Source organism: Sebastes fasciatus, chromosome 14 (assembly GCF_043250625.1).
Source record: "Sebastes fasciatus isolate fSebFas1 chromosome 14, fSebFas1.pri, whole genome shotgun sequence".
Lineage (NCBI taxonomy): Eukaryota > Metazoa > Chordata > Actinopteri > Perciformes > Sebastidae > Sebastes > Sebastes fasciatus.
Window position 1 is genome coordinate 8,914,425 of NC_133808.1, and position 18,368 is coordinate 8,932,792.

The window sequence follows — 18,368 nt, forward strand, 5'->3', positions numbered from 1 at the left end:
ATGGGTATTTTAACAGAGATAGCAAGTATAATTTCAATTCAATTTGCTTTATTGGCATTACTGTCAGGTGAACAATATTGCCAAAGCGTCAATTCAATAATAAATAAAAATAAAAAAGCACAAAATAAAAACAAAAACATATATATATATATATACAATTCATTAAGCAAATTACAATATATAGATATTTAAAAAGAACATGCATGTAAATGGAAGAAAACAATAAAGAAGTAATTAATGTTTGTTCTTTCAATAAAACAAACAAACAAATAAAAAACAATCAACAACAATATATTGCTATATCAAAGGATAAATGTAAAAAAAAAAAAAAAAAAAACATGAAATAGAGGAGTAAATAAAAGGCAGAGTGTGATTTACATCTATTATGTGTTGTTGTTGTGGTTGTCTCTTAGGCTGTGACATGCACTGACATATCCTGCAGCTTCTATCGCGATTCAGATACCAACTGTATTAATTAGCCTACATAAGTAGAAGAATGAAATGATTCAAACTTTAGTCGATGTACCCAACCTCTATTGTTAAGAGGTTAACACTTATTTATTTCCAATGACAGGCTGATTCCTTGAAGCCGTATTTTCGGTGCAGTTTCGTTTCCGTGGACTTCCCCTGCTCTCGTCAGTGAACGCTACTGTACCAGGGCTCATTGAAAGAGGTTAGGACACGGTCTTGGGCTATGTGGTGTGACGCATGCGCAGTGTAACCGGAGCGGCTACCATATCTTACTGCGCATGCGTTATACCTCGATGATATGACGCGTGATGTCTCCTCTTTTCACCTTCCTTGTATTGTTGTAGGAGGAAATACAGAGTTTATAAATGAAACCGACTCTCTCACACACACTGCTCAGCTGGACTACATTATAAAACTGACTAAAAAGAGCCTTTACAGTAACATGTCAGCCGCTCTTTGTGCCTTTATCCTGACGTTTTCAACACTATGCGGATCCAGAGGTAAGATCATGTCTTCTTTGTCACCTGTTGGTTGATCATGGAGGTGAGAGTATGGAGTGTGTGTGTGCGGGTTATTATTACTCTCACTACAGTTTATGAGGAACTATCTTCTTACTATCATCTATCATTGAGCTGTTAGTTTAAAAATAAAGTTGGAACAGGCTGGTTTATTTAAGGTTATTTAATGTCATTAGGACTTTTTGATTGAATTTACATTGACTGAATTGGAAACAACGTGTTTTTGTGGCTTGGGTGGAAATAATAAGATGATCGGCTGATAAAAGATGCAACATCCACCTGTTGTAAGTTGTTCCACTGTGTTGAGTCACTTGTGTAAATGTTCCAACTACTCAATAATGAAAATGGTGAACTTTGACACTAGAACAATGATGATCATAACATTAACAGCACCTATACTTAATATTAATGAGTTTATTCAATAGGAACCCTTCTAGTTGCTCAGATGATGTTTTTTTGTATATTAAAAAAAAAGAAGATAATTTACTGTTGTCTCCATTCAAGATTCAAGCCCTTTATTGTCATTGTGTAGTACAACGAAACTAGATTGTGACAATGCCATAGGTGCTAATGGAAATATAATACAATAAAAAAAGAGATAGTGCAATATAAATATAATAAATCAAAAAAATAATTCAATATAAAAATACAATATGTATATTGATGAGATGACAGTTTTGCCAGATTATTGCAGAAAGTGTCCGTCAGATAATTATATTATTATTGCACAGCATCATATAATTATGGCAGAGTGATCAGCATGTTATTGCCTCATATCCGTAACAGTAGATTTACAGCATTTCCATTGCAAAAGTGACACAAAAGTGACCAATGTGTTATTGTTGTTTTTGAGTGTACCTGTGGCTGTGATAATACTAATTTATGATACATGGATTTGGACTGTGCAGTGGTATCAGGAGTCCTCAGCACACCCACAAATGTCCGCTTGACCTCCTATAACATGAATTTGGTGCTGAGGTGGGATTCTCCTGAGCAGCCAGCCAGCGACCTGGTCTACACAACCCAGTGCAAGTGAGTCAACACTAATCTCAGCACCAATAAAAACACACTCTCTGGTTTTGCAGACATTTTCTCCTTTGTTAGTCTGTTATATTGCTGCGCAGGCATCACAGTCTGTTTAGGTTAAAGCTACAGCTGATTTCTAGAGCTGCAACTATGGATTATTTTCATTATCAATTATAAAATATCAGAAAATAATGAAAACTGCCCATCAATATTTCTCAGAGCCTGAGACACTGGTTTTTATATTCAAATTGATTGTTTTGTCCAGTCTAAAACCCAATTTACTTTTACATTTGAAATGCTGGAACCAGAGAATTTGTGGTCATTTTAGCTTTAAAGAATGACTCAAACGATAAATCTATTAGCAAAATTAATTGCCTGATCATATTTCCATACCTATGAAACCGAGACTCAATGGCAACCCCTGCGCTGGAGAAATATCCATTACTATTAAGTAAGTAACAGTGAATAGTTTACACACAGGGAACAGTATGGATTTACATTAACTAAAAGCTAAATCAAGTGTAGGTAATACACCATTACTCTGAAATTCCACTCTTCTGACAAACACACAGTAGCTATAGGCCAGTTAAATGCTATTTTGCATATGAATAGACTTTATCTGCTCCATCGTTCATGCTGTTCCGTTTCTCTGAAGCGCTGTGATCGTTGCTTACGAGCAAAACTACATTTCCATCTGCTGTGCTGATTTGCAGCTATATGTTCTGGATGTCAGCAAATGTATCTTAATGATTAGAAAAGTGTATTGTATTTGAAAAGGTGGTCCGAGAGGTTGCTGGATTGGTAAACTCTTTGTTATGCATTTGGATTGAGGCTTTGGGTTTAACAGCCAGATTTTATCAGGAGCATCATTTAACTAACTGACAAACTCGCGAGGCAAATAAGCACCAGCTGTTGAGTCCCACCTCCCCCTCTGCCAGTCAACACAGAAACTGTGAACAGTGAGACTTCCCTCTTATCAAAAACAATGAGTGTTGTACAAAAGTACCTTCTCTTCTGGGAAAGAGGACGCCTAGTATTACTGTGTATGCGTCATGTTAATGAGCAAACACATTGTTATGTCCTGATACACACTTTACACTGTTGACAAAATATAGAGCTCAGTGTTCTTCATTTATATGTCCACAGTTCAGTCCATATGATATCCAGAGCATTAATATAGCAGCAAACAACTATTTGTTCTAGTTGCTCAGTGGCGCATGGAGCCAAAATGGCTCCACTTCCGACTGGAAAAGTACCCGGATCTTCCGGCAATCTTCAGCATCCACTGGGGCCGTGGAGCAGGCGCAGTAGCATCCGCTCGGTCACATGGCTCGGTTCGAAGCTTGAAATGTGTCGTCTTTTTTATAGAGCAACTTTGGTAATGTCTACCTGAGTAGAGAATGAAGTCTCTCTCTCTCCCTCTGTGTGTGTTGTAATCAGAGCTTCTCTGTGCTTTATTGACATAGCTGGCCGGGCCGCACATGCTTTTAGTGCATGTTAGTGCATGTGATTGGCCCCACTGGCTAGTTCATGGCCGCCGCACTACACTGCTTTCATACGGTGATTACAGCTGATAACGCCGTCCCGAACGACAATGTTGTTGTTTGCACTGTTAGCGCTGTTAGCACGATTAGGGGTGAGCTGCCAGCTCAGCCATCGCGTCAGTGATAGATTATAATGTAAAGCAGTTGGTGTTAAATAACAAATCTGCCATTCCTGTCAAATGTGATTTTTTGTAACAATGTCTCAGAATGTATTTTCATTTTGGGGCTGTGTTCCAGCATTTTCAAAATTTACAGTGATTGTCCTAATTATGTTGACAAGGGTGAGAAGGTTAAAGTTTCACTAATCAATATTTTTGTATAAACAATAGACCCAATGACTACGTGTAACGTGAAAGGTGTCGCTCGTAATGACGAACCCACAGAGAATTATCACCTGACTCTGGTTTTCTGGCCCACACTTTCAGCTATCATAAATTTTGTTTCCAGCTGCAGTAGGCAGATGGCAGCCGCCTAGTGAAACAACTAGAAGCTAAACAAAATTGATATTTTCCAAGGTGGTGTAGAGCAAAACTGATCTAAATCTCAAAACGGAGCAAAAGAGAAAAAGAGAAAACCGCATTCTCATCCACCTCGTTTCCAGCCGCAGCAGGCAGCTGTTTTCCGTGAAGAAGCTCTATAAACCCACTGTAGGCTACACTACCTGCACAGCAGCAAACAGCAGACAGACACAGTGAGAGACTAGCTGGTGAACATAGTGGAGCATTTAGCAGATAAAGAGACCTTCAGGAGTTGGTGAAGACCAAAAACAGAGCTAAAAGAGAGAGAATATTGGACTCAGATTTATCAGGTGACACAAACACGACTCCAAACAAATGCTAATGTTGCTCTGTGTCTGCTGGATTTTTAAGCAACTGTCTGCTAACATGGTAGTCATAGCCACAATTAAGGTGATCTTATGTAATGGTTAGGTCTTTATTTGACAGCATGGCGTACTGCTAGCTTTGTGTCAAATGTATTTACACATTGACAAATATTGACTTTCTTGCTGTCAACCCATAGGTGAACATCAGGGGTTTTTGTCACTGTTGTTCTTTCTCTACGTTGTCATCACAGACACACCTGAAATTGGCAAATCTGTAATGCCAGCACTGTATTTTGTCCACAGACCCTCATTCGCAGGCGCAACATACAGAGTGGGCTGTGTGAACATCTCCACCCTTGAATGTGACTTCACCCGCCTCAACATCTCCATATTTCATTTTGGAAAGTATACGGGCAGAGTGCGGGCGCAGTCGGGCACAGAGAGCTCCGCCTGGATGGAAAGTGGCCAGATAGACTTGGACAGAGATAGTGAGTAGAAACTCTCTGTGTGTGATGGCTTGTCACTGTAAACACTGCATAGTGACGTTTATCAGCAAATACAGATGATCTGCTTTCAAAAACGCATCTTTTAGGAAATTACTTTTTGATGGAACTTTAGTACTAAAATGATTCCTCAGTTAGTTGATTAGTAGTCAATCACCAGAAATCGATTCCTGTGTACTCTGGTAAATTGTCATGAGCTTTTGTTATAGTTACAGACTTGTTGAATGAAAAGAAAATCAATTAAAGAAACAGTGTTTAGGATCTGGTGGTACTATCTAGCGGTGAGGTTGCAGATTACAACTTCTCCCATGTGGCGGGGCGCGTAGGATTGCTACGGTGGCACGAATGGCCCTCTCTAGAGCCAGTTGTTGTAAGAGTAGAGTGCTTAGATTGTGTGTGTATGTGGGAAATGAGTGGTGAAGCAAGAGAGAGAGAGAGTGGCGGCGACGGCAGCGAGTAACGTTATTGACTTTGGCCCAAGCAGGAAAAGTTAACACAGGCTCATTCTAAAGTAACAAAAACACAGCGGTTCTTTTTTATCAGGGGATTATACACTAAAGAAAACATACTTAATATACGCAATATTATATTCCATTTCCTTTCCCCCTAATTGTTACACACTGTTCCAATAAAGCTGCACGAATCAATATTTTAATATGGACAATGGGTCAATTGATGATACATTATACGTTGTTAAACCTTGTGGAGCTAGCATTAGCAGAGTGCTTTAGCACATCATTAACTAGCGCTTGCACTTCAATGCTACGCCAGCTACTGAAGGTATACTGAATGTATACACATGCTGCTTTTGCTTTTTAATGACTGTAATACTGAATAAAGGAAAAGTGTTGTTCCTTAAAGGCAGGGTGGGTGATCTTGAGAAACTAGGAAGAGTACACTAGATTTTTAAAAAGTATCCAACCTAAAGACCCAGCCCAGTGTTGCCAACTCTTTTCCAATGGAAGTAGCTAGCAGCATTAGCTCCAAAAGCCCCTAAATCTAGAGCGAAAGTCACGCAGACATGCATGCAGACAGGTAGACAGGCAGGCAGCCTGTCCAATCATTACATTTGGGCCGAATGAAATGATTGGACTTTTTTCTTTGTCGTTAGTCAGAGCATTTGATTTATTGATTGCTTTCGGGATGTAATGAAATTTCAACTAATCTACAAAAAATGTTTCCCTATATCTTTACCAACCCTACCTTTAACTTCATTGTCTTCTGTCTCGATCGCCAGGTGATGCGGTGGTTCGAAATTAACATTCGCCTCCCCTTCACTTCCATTCTATGCGAGTGAACGGGCGGAAAAACATTTGCTTAGTGAAGGGTCAATTAAGTCAAAACCGTTTTGTCTTTGCTGAGGATGTGCCAGAAGTGTTTGAATTTCAAACCCACCACCATTTGCTTTTGCCAGAAGGCTTAATCTTTGTTAACTCGTCTCTCTCTCCTCCTCAGCCATCATCAGTTCACCCAATGTCTCTCTCCACTCCAATGGGGCTACTATCGAAGTCAGCATTAAAGATCCAGTGTTCGCCATCTCTGCACTCAGGAATGTTTTCAACTTGGCCACCTACACCATCACCCACTGGAAGGACGGCAAGAAGGAAAAGGTGGGATAAATTGGTTGAAGTGCTGTTTATATCAGAGTGGATCTCATACGGTTACGGTTCCTGTGTGGCATACTGGGAAGAACAAAGCATTATTAACCATTAGGTTTGTGGATCTGATTCCTTTTTTTGTAATTTATATACTGTATATATACTGTATATATGTATATATGTGTGTATGTATGTGTGTTTATACAGTATGTATATATATATACTGTATATATGCAGTATATATTATAGATATCTGTGACCAGTTCCTTTTCTCTCTCTGTGATGTCCTGTAGCTGCTGCAGGCCAGAACAGACCACACACCTGACCGCTTTTCTGTTCTTCTTACAGGCCACAATCAAGAGCAACGTACAGCAAAACCGGTTCGTTATTGATAAACTGGACCCCTGGACCAAGTACTGCGTCCAAGTCCAAATCATCACAGACAGAAACCCCAGCAATCCCAGCGCAGTTGTCTGTGAGAGCACTACCATCGGTAAGCATCTTTTGCTAGATTTTTATTTATTTATTTGTTCCACCTGAGACTAGGATTTGATCTGAGAGTCATTACCATCTTCTTCTAATTACAACAAAAGACTGACGTTAACAGGTTTTTAGCAAATCTAGTGGCAGGGCTGTAGGGATGGTCCGTCCGTTCACCACTTTTGTCCAGAATGAAAATGACTCACCTCTACAGGGTTGGCAGAACCTTTTGCAGTGGACTGCATTACATTGAGAGGTGTTTCCAATATTTGGTCCACACCGCACGTGAAGAAAAAAGTGAAACATCTTTGCAGAAGGTGTTGAGTTTCATTGACAGTGGAAAATAAAAATAGCAAAGTAAAAAGTAGTAGGTAATAAGTAATTTTGATAATTTGTGTGGAAGTGGACAGAGCATTCACTAGCTGGCACGTGATGAGTTTTTTTGCAGTGACTGATTCGAATCAACATGCTCCAGGGTGAGACAACAAATAAATAAAAATTTGAAGCATACTGATTATACTTCTGCTGTTCTTGGTCTGATTGTTTTGCAGAAGAAGAGGCTCCGTGGGTGTCAGCCGTGGGGACATTTGTCGTCATGGCAATGGTAGTGACTCTGGTGGTGGTCGCAGTGGTGTATCGGAAACATATATCCCACTTTCTCTGTCCAAAAGATTTACTGCCTCAGCATTTTAAAGAGGTGTGTATGTATGTTTGTCACCTTCAAACCCTGTCTAGTCATGGTACATGTGGAAAGCAACAAAACATGATCTCCTTGCATGTGATGTCCACAAAATTGCTGATTTCCACTGTATGCATGTTTGTATTCATGCAGTAGGAGTCTTTGAAGTGTTTTCTCTTCTTTTGGATTCCTTAGCCAGGTATTTTAATACAAATCTTAATCAGTTTCCTTTCTGCCCCCCAAGAACCTGCTGACACCCCCCAACTCGTCCATGTACCTAGCCATGCGCAACTCCCATCCACCTGAGGAGATCTACGACCAGGTCAGCATCATCGCAGACAGAAGGACTAGAGGAAGGACGCCCTCTGGAGGCAGTGTGGAGTAGCTGCAGCAAACAGCCTGACACCTACACAAAGAGATAGAAGGAAGAGGGAAAGGCTGAAAAGCAATGAAGAAGAGCCCATCTGCAGGCTGCAGTCAGTTGGGACTGTTAGAGATTATCAGCGGGGACGACTTTAAAGACACTGAGAAACAGTGAAGCAATGGATTCTTGGTTGACTTCAGAGATTTAATGCAACAAATTCTGCAGGCAGGCCCATTGTTTGCCCCATGTTTGTGCGCTGTACAGTCGTAATGTTGCTCGCAGTATTACCATTGTACTTAACAGATGGAGTGTGGCACGGCCCATTGGAGCGGCCCTCATTTCACGCCCTTTATGCTGCCATGGTGCTATAAGATCCACCATTTAAGGTGAATGATTCTGTATTATCAAAGTATGGACTTAAAAAAAACCCGGCATGATCTGCCATTCAATGGGCATCACATTTTGTGAGGCATACATAGTTTTAATTTCCTCATTGTGGCAATATGAAGGTTTTTTTCCTAATGAAAATGAAGTCAGTGGTGATAGTTCAGAGAAGCTAGAGCTGAAGGTGTGTTTGTCATACAGTGTGTTCCAATCCACATACTTCCTGAAGTACACTTCAATGTACTCTCTACTTACTTGAGTAGTGCATGAATTTCAGTAGGGTAGGGTTGTCTCAAATCGAATACTCTGCGGCGCACTTACCAGAAATGACGATCGCAACATTTCCCCGCGGCTCGCTACCCGGCAAAATATCTTCTTCTTCTTCTGGGTTTTACGGCAGCTCGGCAGCTGGCATCCTTTGTGTTGCATTGCTGTCTCCTTCAGGTTTTATCCGTCCACTACCCGCCAAAATATCTGCCTGCTTTGTTGATCAAGAATACACAGAAAATGAAAGCAAGGTGGAAATTACGTTTCCAACGTCGTCGCCTACGCCTACGATGTGTCCTCCTGTTGCTGAAAACGCACCGGTATGTTTACATATTGTATTATTTATTCTGTTATCTACGTAGCCCATAGACATCTATAAGGTACGTTGTTCAGCACCGCAAAAGCTCCTGCATCATCTGCCGCCATTTTCACATGTTAGTGGTCGTGGTCCCGCCCCCTTCCGCTACGTAGCAAAGATGGCGACAATTGAGTGTGAAAAGTGTCCAGCGTTCCACACTCAACGATTTGACCATTTTGAGTACAACATCCGGGTACTTCGAGTGCACTGCATTTTGCCGTATTTCACAGTGTGAACGCACTTATGGACTCAAAATAGTAAGTGTAAATACAGAAGTACGCGGATTGGAACACACTGATGGTCTCTCACAGAGTTAGCCATGAGCTTATAGAGGAAACAAGGTAAAGCTAACACAATGTTCAGCTCAGAGGTTTGAGGGACGGAGAAATGTGTTCAAAACCTTATTTAAGTTCAGCTGAGTACAACATTAATGTGTAAACCTTTTGAGCTGCAAAAGATGTTTACAAAAGCGCGCACATCCAGATGAATGTAAATATGAGATGCTGCACAGAAGAACATGCAAGAGACGGAAAAAGTCTGCATACTAAATAACGCTCCCGTGAACATACATTTAATTACCACCAAGTGATGTTTCAAATGTTAAGCTCTTCTTCAGACAAAGAATATAATACTCGGCCAAGTCACCTGACAGAGCACCTGTTGTATGATGGATCTGTCCAATATGTGTGTGTGTTAACCAATATATTGTATGTATTCAATCTAAGGGAGCCGATTAGGACCAGGCGCTCTTTCAGGTGACCTGGCCGAGTATGTATTTGAAGGTGTGTCTCTGTATTATATTCTTTGTCTGAAGAAGAGCTTAACACTCGAAACATCACTTGGTGGTAATTAAATGTATGTTCACGGGAACGTTATTTAGTGTGCAGACTTTTTCTGTGTCTTACATGTTCTTCTGTGCAACATCTCATATTTATCGTCTGGATGTGCACGCTGTTTAACATTTTTTGCAGCTCAAAGGTTTACACATTAATGTTGCACTCAGTTGAACTTAAATAAAGTTTGAACATGTGCTACAAGTTGTTGTGTCTCTGTTGATTAGGTTTGGTTGTATTCTGACATGAAACAATATATACATAACTTATTAAAGTCATACATGACCTGTATTGCTTAAACATCAGAAAACAAAATGTGTCATAATGAGTGAGCATGGCTGAATTTTAATGGTAAAATTTAATATTTTTACGTGTTTCCCTTGAACTTAAAGATCCCTCCTAAAATGTTTAATAATGTGTTTTTTCCACAAAAATGTTGAGTAAAAAAATTCTAAACTATCTATGCCTTTGCCCTTATTCAAAAGTCTAGAATCTATGAATATGCAAGTATGTTTCATTTAAAAAGTTGAACTGCTGGGCACAAGATGTATCCTACTTCACTGAAAAGTCTGTTCCTTCATCACACTTGTGTAAGTTGCAGCCTGGACTTCAAAACTAGTTGTCTGCATGGAGAGCAAACTGGTTGTTTTCCTCCGGTCTGTGAAATCTTGCAGAGGCCATTAGGAGCACCGAAGGACACAGACGCACATGATTATTTTCAGATTACCTGTCTCATGTACTACTGTCAGGATATAGTGACGGTTATATAAAAACAACTTTTTTTAATCATATTTACTGCAGCTTTAAAGGTCCCATATCATGCTCATTTTCAGGTTCATACTTGTGTTTTATGATTCTACTAGAACATGTTTACATGCTTTAATGCTCAAAAAGACTTATTTTTATTTACTGTCTGCCTGAATATGCCTGTATTTACCATCTGTCTGAAACGCTCCATTTTAGCTAATTTCAACAAGTGAAGAATGAAACGAATGACTGCTCTCATCAGCGACACATACACAGGTACAGTTCATTGCACAGAGGTTTGAGCATTGCTGCCTGAGTCCAAAGAGGAAAAGAAAGAGAAGGAAAAATCTCTTAATCAGTGTTCATTTCCTGTAGGTATACGATCCCGTTTCATCCAGTGTCTGTCGGTCCTGTTTTTCAGTAGACGGAGGGTGTAAGTCATGTTTTCCATGGAGCACAAGTAGTTGACCATGCCCATAACAAGGTCTGTAATGGGAGGGGTTATCTGAAGCCAGCAGTTTTACTTGCAGCCATAAGAATCTTCAGCAGGTAGATATCACGTTTACGCAAACCTTCAGGAATAATTCCAAGATACAAAGACACATCAATACTAAAGCCCAGTATATCCTTGATATTAATTATTCATTTATTTTAAACATGTAAAAACAAAACAAGAATAATAAATAAAATGAACAGTAAACATATAGCAAACTGTCAATAAATAAATAATATACATAAATAAATATTACATGTCCAAAAAGGAGTAGGAGGAAGGCTACAGCAGTCTGCACATGGTCCTGTAGCCTTCCCCATAACTTGAACAATGAACTCAATATTTATCTTATCTTATCTTCCAACCTTGAAATGAAGTGATATTTTCACCGATTGTCCATGTTAGGTCAGATAATCCTTTATTATATGTTGATGTAAACTAAAGTGTTCCAGCAGTAGAAGGACCTGTGGTATCTCTCTTTCACACACCGTGGGTGAAGCAGCCTGTCACTTAAGGATTCAAGATTCAATATTCAAGATGTTTATTGTCACGCCGGTTATACAGGTACAATGGTGTGAAATGCTTTTTGCTGGGAAGCTCCATTAAAAATAATAAGTTATATTACAATCATAAAAGGAAATACTTTGTACAAGGTATATTAAGAACATATACATATCAGGAAGTATGAATATACATATATATAAGAAATACTTTGTACAAGGCATATTAAGAACATATACAGTATATACAGTATAAGATATATGATTGAGGTATTGCACTTGTTTATTGCACTTTACACGCACAAGGAGCTATTTATCAACGCACAGGGCGCACGCCTTTAGTAGTCCTTCTATGGAACATTGTAATTTCACCACGGCATACCAGCGTCAATTACTTCTCGTGGCTCTATGAATCTCGCGAGATTTCGTGGTTTTCGCAGTCCCTTCTCGACAGACCGTTCGTGACACAACCAAGGCCTATTGAACGAGGCTAGATCACGCGTCATCAACTCAGTCACATATCCGGGGGTACAACACATGCGCAGTAAAATCTAGTCGGCCCTCGCCGAAATTGAGCCAATCACAACGCACGACCGCAGCTTCAGTTACACTGCGCATGCGTTATACCCCACACCCCTTGTCCTATCCTCTTCCACAGGCCGTGGACACGACCCCGTTAGTTGTATGCTGGAAGTTTGATGGACTTTACCTCCTTCACCATCCGCCCAGTCGTCTCTCTCTGTCTGCTGCTGCTGTAGGATCTGTAACTAAACATGGCTGATCTCCAGGTGTGTATGAATGAGTTAGCAACATTTAAGAGCTAATGTTAGTTTGTATTTTTACCTGTGTCACGTTAAATGAGCGATAGAGAGATCCGTTAGCTGGCGTTAGCGGCTAACCTAAAAGCCCCTCGCTAGTGCTGCTAATATAAACAACGGTTCGTTTCTCTCAGATACTCTGGTGTAATAATAAGGGCTAGTATTGCATCACAGTGAGCTATAGTTAGGTAGGTCGTTGATAAAGACATGGTGGTGGGTGTGATGGGACTCCGTTATCACAGTCTCTCTTAAGAGTGTATATGTCTTGTTGATTTGTTTATTTGTTTTGCACAATTTAAGACTATACAACATAACAATTGGTCGGAGAATCGGAGCAGCAGGGGCGGTATTGCATCCGCTTTACCGCACCGTTGTGACGAAAAGAGAGCTGAGCCGGAAGGCAAAGCTCTCGATCTACCGTTCAATCTTCGTTCCTACTCTCACCTATGGTCCATGAGGGTTGGGTCATGACCGAAAGAACGAGGTCGCGGGTGCAAGCGGCCGAAATGGGTTTCCTCAGGAGGGTGGCTGGCGTCTCCCTTAGAGATAGGGTAAGAAGCTCAGTCATCCGTGAGGGACTCGGAGTAGAGTCCTTGCTCCTTTGCGTCGAAAGGAGCCAGTTGAGGTGGTTCGGGCATCTAGCACGGATGCCTCCTGGGCGCCTCCCTTGGGAGGTGTTCCAGGCACGACCAGCTGGGAGGAGACCACGGGGAAGACCCAGGACTAGATGGAGAGATTATATCTCTACTCTGGCCTGGGAACGCCTCGGGATCCCCCAGTCAGAGCTGGTTAATGTGGCCCGGGAAAGGGAAGTTTGGGGTCCCCTGCTGGAGCTGTTGCCCCCGCGACCCGATCCCGGATAAGCGGTTGAAGATGGATGGATGGATGGATAACATAACAAAAATAATAAATGAATAATATACAGTGCAGGAAGAGGCAAAAAAAACACTGGGTTTATCTGAAGCCTCCACCTAGGGACAAGATTAATATAAAGAAATAATATGACTACATAATAGTGATAAAACAATTAGGACAAGATATATATATATAATAACAATAACAATACAGTAAATATATAAAAAAAGACAAGTCTGTGTGGGTTGCGTGGAGGTGTATGGTTAGTGTTTGTGAGGAGGATATTGATTTAAATATCTATAAAGACTTCTGGGCAATCGTAACCAAACAACATTGTGAGTGGGAAAAGATAAAACACATAAAAACAGATTTGTTGGTGATATCTGTGTGTTGGTAGGAGGGCTGTTAACTGGTGGTACTGAAGAGCTTAACTTGTAAAATATGTATTGATCAGTAAGATTGGAAGATCAAATAGAAAAAAAGAGTCAGCATGGCTGCTGATACATAGCTCTGCATGATGATCATGTGTTGGAGGATTTGCATATTTAAGGGGAACTTCCATGTCCTGCCTCACAGTTAGACACGCTGTCACATCTGTCAGCTGACTTTGGGGGAGTGTTGAAATGGTGCTGTCACTCCTTGATCTTTGACCTACAGCCAATCAGACACACAGCCTGTTAACTGTTAACTATGGTCCTTACAACCTGACCTTTGCTCCATATTGTATTTCTGTTGTAGACTTAGGAGGTTTCCAGTGCAGAGTGGTCTATTCCATGTAGTGTTTAACATATTTATTCATATCTACATCAGTAGTGCTTCTCTTGGCAATAGGAAAATCAACAGGATTATTTATAGCATTAATTCCAACTTCTAACAGATCATTTTACTGGGACTTTCTAGTATCAGACCTGGCCCTCCCCTCTGGCCCAGCTGGCACAGCTAGTGGGGTTTTAGTTTAGTTGTGAATCAATGAGCTCACTGTTCTTGCAGGATTTTGCCTCTTTTCAGTTTCACTGCATTTCACTGCTTTATCCTATACTGTCGTATTATTTCCACATGAGTTTCAGATTTAACTATAGAAAATTTACTAAATCTATCAATTGTTTATTCTAAACATTGATATGCATGTGCATGTATCCAGTACAGGGAGTTTTAGATGAGTCTGTCCTGTGTTACCAGACTAGCCCAGTCCTGGTCAGGCTAGTTTTCAGGCTTAATTTAGTTTAGGGTAAATGTCCCTATTAAGCCCATCAAAGCAAAGTGTCAGTAATTAATTTCTGAATGTCAAAAGTCTGTCTGGCATGGGCTTAATAGGTAATGTACCCTTTAAGCCCATGGGTATTCCATGGGCTCTCTGGCGTTGAAACAAATGTACGTTAACGTGTTATTATCGTGTTAACTTTGACAGCCTTAATAACAACAAAATGTGATGATTTAATGATTAATAAATTAACAAAAAGACAATGAAAGACAAAAAGCACGTCCTCTCTGGCCACACCTAGCAGCTAAAAGTGCTAAAACTTTTCCCAACTTTTAGTTTGGCTGCACTTTGCCACAGAATTAAACGACCGCAGCTTGCTGAGCTTGATAGCGGCCACCGCAGCTTTTCAAAGACGTTGCATGGCAGCTCGCTGCATGCCGCACTTCGCCACTGCTTTGGTGTGAATGCAGAGTTCTGAAGTTGTTGTCCTCTCCCCCGAAGGCTCAATTTGATACGGCAGCTGCTGAGGTGAAGCAGCTGAAGGCGAAGCCGTCGGACGAGGAGATGCTGCAGGTCTACTCCCTGTTCAAGCAGGCCACTGTGGGTGATACCAACACAGGTGAGAAAAGCACTCACTGCCTCCTGCCACTAACACACTGCAGCACTCTCAACACAGTGTCACTGCCATCATATGTGCTGTTGAGTATAAGGGCCTGTTCACACCCGAAAGTCTGAACCAAGGTTTGCGTTTTTGTTACATTGTACGCATTTGATCCAGTTCAGTTTTGGTTTCACATTGCAATTCTGTGAGCGCACTACAGAACTATACATGACATACCTACGTCCTGCTGTCATCACCCATACTTGACATTGAGTCTCATCTTCTCGGCAAATAATTGAAAAGTGTTGGAATTTTTGTGAGTTTTCTCCAACTGATTCTTTATAAAGTTGTCATACCAAATGACCACGAATCATTTTGTTTTGTTGTGTTTTTCCTTTTTCCGGTTACGATAGCCTGCCAGAACTTCCTGTTATTGATCCGAAAGTCCGTACCATTCCAAAAAATGTTTACATACTGGAAATGAACCGAGCCATGATTCAACCATCACGACCATTTCTTCATTCCACGGTTCTGCTGTTTGGTCCAGACCGTGGCTCCGGTGGAGGTTTCACACCTGGAATATTGGTTTGGAACAAACTGAAAAATTCGAAAGACGGACCAAACGCGTTAGGCGTGAAAGGGCCCTAAAGCAGTGACTAGGGATGTGCTTGATTAGGCGACTACCCTCGCTAGTCGGCAACAAAAATACTAGTCAGTTAAACGGCGGCTCTCCTCTCTGGTCTGAACTCAACAGCCGCTCCTGACTCTCACCGCCCCGCAGCCTTCTCCCGGCCCCCGCACGCCGCAACCACCTCTATCTGAAAGCGGCCTGGATTAGCAGTCAGTCTGGTTCTCTCCTGATCAACTGAAAACTTAGAGTAGCAGGCCAGCCACGTGTCTCCAGATCCCACACTTTAACAAGAGGCTTTTTGACATCAGATACATTACACCTCCAGTACATTTTTTTCTAACTGTCAACTCTTTCTAACTGACTTGTTTCATTTACCTAAACCTCTTCACTTACGTCTGTTTATGTCTTTCCTCTCTCTGAAGAACGTCCAGGGATGTTCGACTTCACTGGTAAAGCTAAATGGGATGCCTGGGAGAAGCAGAAAGGTACACGTTCAGTCCTGTAGATGGTGCCGCTCTGAAAAATGTGTGTTTTTCTGTACAAGGGAGACTTCCAGCTTTTGTAATTCATGTCACAACTCAGGTCCCAGGCAAACCTTCTTTTTTTACTTGTAGGATTTTGCCTCTTTTCAGTTCCACTGCATTCATCTCACACACACACATCTTCACAGCATGAATGCAAAGATTTCAGGGTTATCTCAGGAGCTGAGCTGAAGCCCTGTTGGTGTAGCCACAGCAAAAACCCTGACTTCCAGTGCAATTAAAGTTCATCCATGTGGCATCTCTACAGCTGCTGTAGCCCTGATATGTATTCAGACTTTGTTTCCAGATCTTTGCAATTACTCTTCTATAAATGCAGCCATTTAGTCTTTACTCTGTTGAGTACAATGTTGTTATAACAAATAGAAACAATAGCCAAACCTAAGCCAATACTGCCCAACCAGAACTATTCTTTAATATTTATATTCTCTATCCCCAATTAGTCTCACTAAATCTAATATATCCCTGACAGCCAGAGGACCAGGCCAGGCTCTGAGTCCTCCGGATTACACACTGCATGCAACAAAGAGGAAGTCACTGTTTAAAGTAGGAAACGGTGCTAATTTCTTCATTAATTTATCTTTACGTATATACTTAAACACATTTTTGATTTTTCATTAACTATCAGGCAAGAGCAAAGAGGATGCCATGAACGAGTATGTCGCCCTGGTGAAGCAGTTGAAGGAGAAGGACGGATTGTAACGTCACATGATGACGTCACATTATGGCCGGGCCAACTACCTAGATGGACGGAGACCGCGAGTCGTCCCTCATCCATCCTCATGCTGTGAAACGCCTTAAAACCCAAGAAGTGTGCCCTTACCCACTGCTAGTGGTCCCCCCAGTGAGATTAACCTGGCCTGAAGAAACACTGATGCATGATCAGAATCTGTCCTCCACCGGAGGACCATCATATTTTAATTAATGATTTTAACCATGCGGATCTGCAAAAGAGTCCTGTCATTTCAATACAAAATATTTCTACTCAAGTGTTGTGTTTGGTGTACTCTAATTTCATGTTATATTCTAGTTTCACATATGATTTATTATTTACATCATGTCAAGCTGAGGCTGAAAAGGATCCACAGTGGATTGGATGATGACTGGGTGGATATCTTCATCTTGCAGGGTATTTCAAGGAACTATCTTATTCTTACCGCTACAAGCCTAAATGGTGCTAAAAGTGCATAGCTAAGAGTTCTTCAGACTTTTTCTACGCAAGTCAAGAAAGTCCCAGTTTGTCGTAGCATCATTTAGTTTTGTGTGAAACCCTCAGTGTTAACTACCATACATATTTTTTCCGAAATAAGGTACCATGGTGGTCTGCCGGAAGGGGCGGGACTTCGCCTCTCTATTGCAACTTGTCTCATCCCAACTCGCCATATACTGACGCTTTGTCACTGTTCAGTTGCAGTAAACACGTGCTTAAGGTTGTGAATTAAACAAAAAAACATGCTCAATATACAGATGAAAGCATCCCCATATATCCATGAGGTGTGAGAAATCATCAGAGATCAGGGAAGTAAGAAGGTGAACACATTGGACAGGTTGTAAACACTTCAGAACGCGTAGGCCTCTGTAGGCAACACTTCAATAAGTCAAAATGCACACACCTCTTATAATAATAATAATAATTAAAAAAATCTATGAAGGAATGGTAACAGGAAATTTATTTTACATATATTTTTGATGCACTTAAAAAGATCTGTTTCATTAAGTAATTAAGCATAACTTTGGGACTGAAACAAACAAATAATGCTTTCTCCTCACATACAATAAAACATAACGTCTATAGCCATGCTGGTGGTGAGGATGTAATGATTATTTTTACAAAATATTGGCAGGATGAAAAAATTGAGAAAAAGAACTGCTATTCTATACTACAAGGCAAAAAAACAACAAAGTTTGGCCTGAAGGTGGCGCCAGATGTACAAAATGTTCCACAAATCAAAGGTTTATCCTCTTTAGATGGCAATTTATCTCTATTTATCAGCTAACTCTTAACAGAATGCTCTCAACATTCACCAGTCTAGTCTGTTAGCCAAAATTTCAATATTTAAATTTCTGTTCTGTGAGACATTTGGGAAATGCACATTATTAATGTAATTCGCTTGTGAATAAAATGTACCAATTTT

General features: G+C 40.7%; 2 protein-coding genes and 1 long non-coding RNA gene across 3 annotated transcripts in view; 2 read left to right on the top strand and 1 right to left on the bottom strand.

Moving 5' to 3' along the window:
- LOC141782345 (uncharacterized) overlaps nucleotides 1-18,368 on the bottom strand; it is a 221,876-nt gene that overhangs the window by 171,845 nt on the left and 31,663 nt on the right. The window lies entirely within an intron of this gene.
- Nucleotides 770-10,307, top strand: LOC141782337 (interleukin-10 receptor subunit beta-like). Its single transcript, XM_074658579.1, is given in 8 exon segments — nucleotides 770-971; nucleotides 1,898-2,021; nucleotides 4,686-4,870; nucleotides 6,341-6,495; nucleotides 6,832-6,976; nucleotides 7,515-7,660; nucleotides 7,887-7,987; nucleotides 7,989-10,307. Coding segments are annotated over 8 exon segments (1,134 nt in total). The 3' UTR covers nucleotides 8,065-10,307.
- On the top strand, nucleotides 12,220-17,222 carry dbi (diazepam binding inhibitor (GABA receptor modulator, acyl-CoA binding protein)). The gene is made up of 4 exons (XM_074658589.1): nucleotides 12,220-12,376; nucleotides 14,964-15,081; nucleotides 16,117-16,179; nucleotides 16,862-17,222. The coding sequence occupies exons 1-4, from the start codon at nucleotides 12,362-12,364 to the stop codon at nucleotides 16,933-16,935; spliced, it is 270 nt and encodes an 89-aa protein (XP_074514690.1). The 5' UTR covers nucleotides 12,220-12,361; the 3' UTR covers nucleotides 16,936-17,222.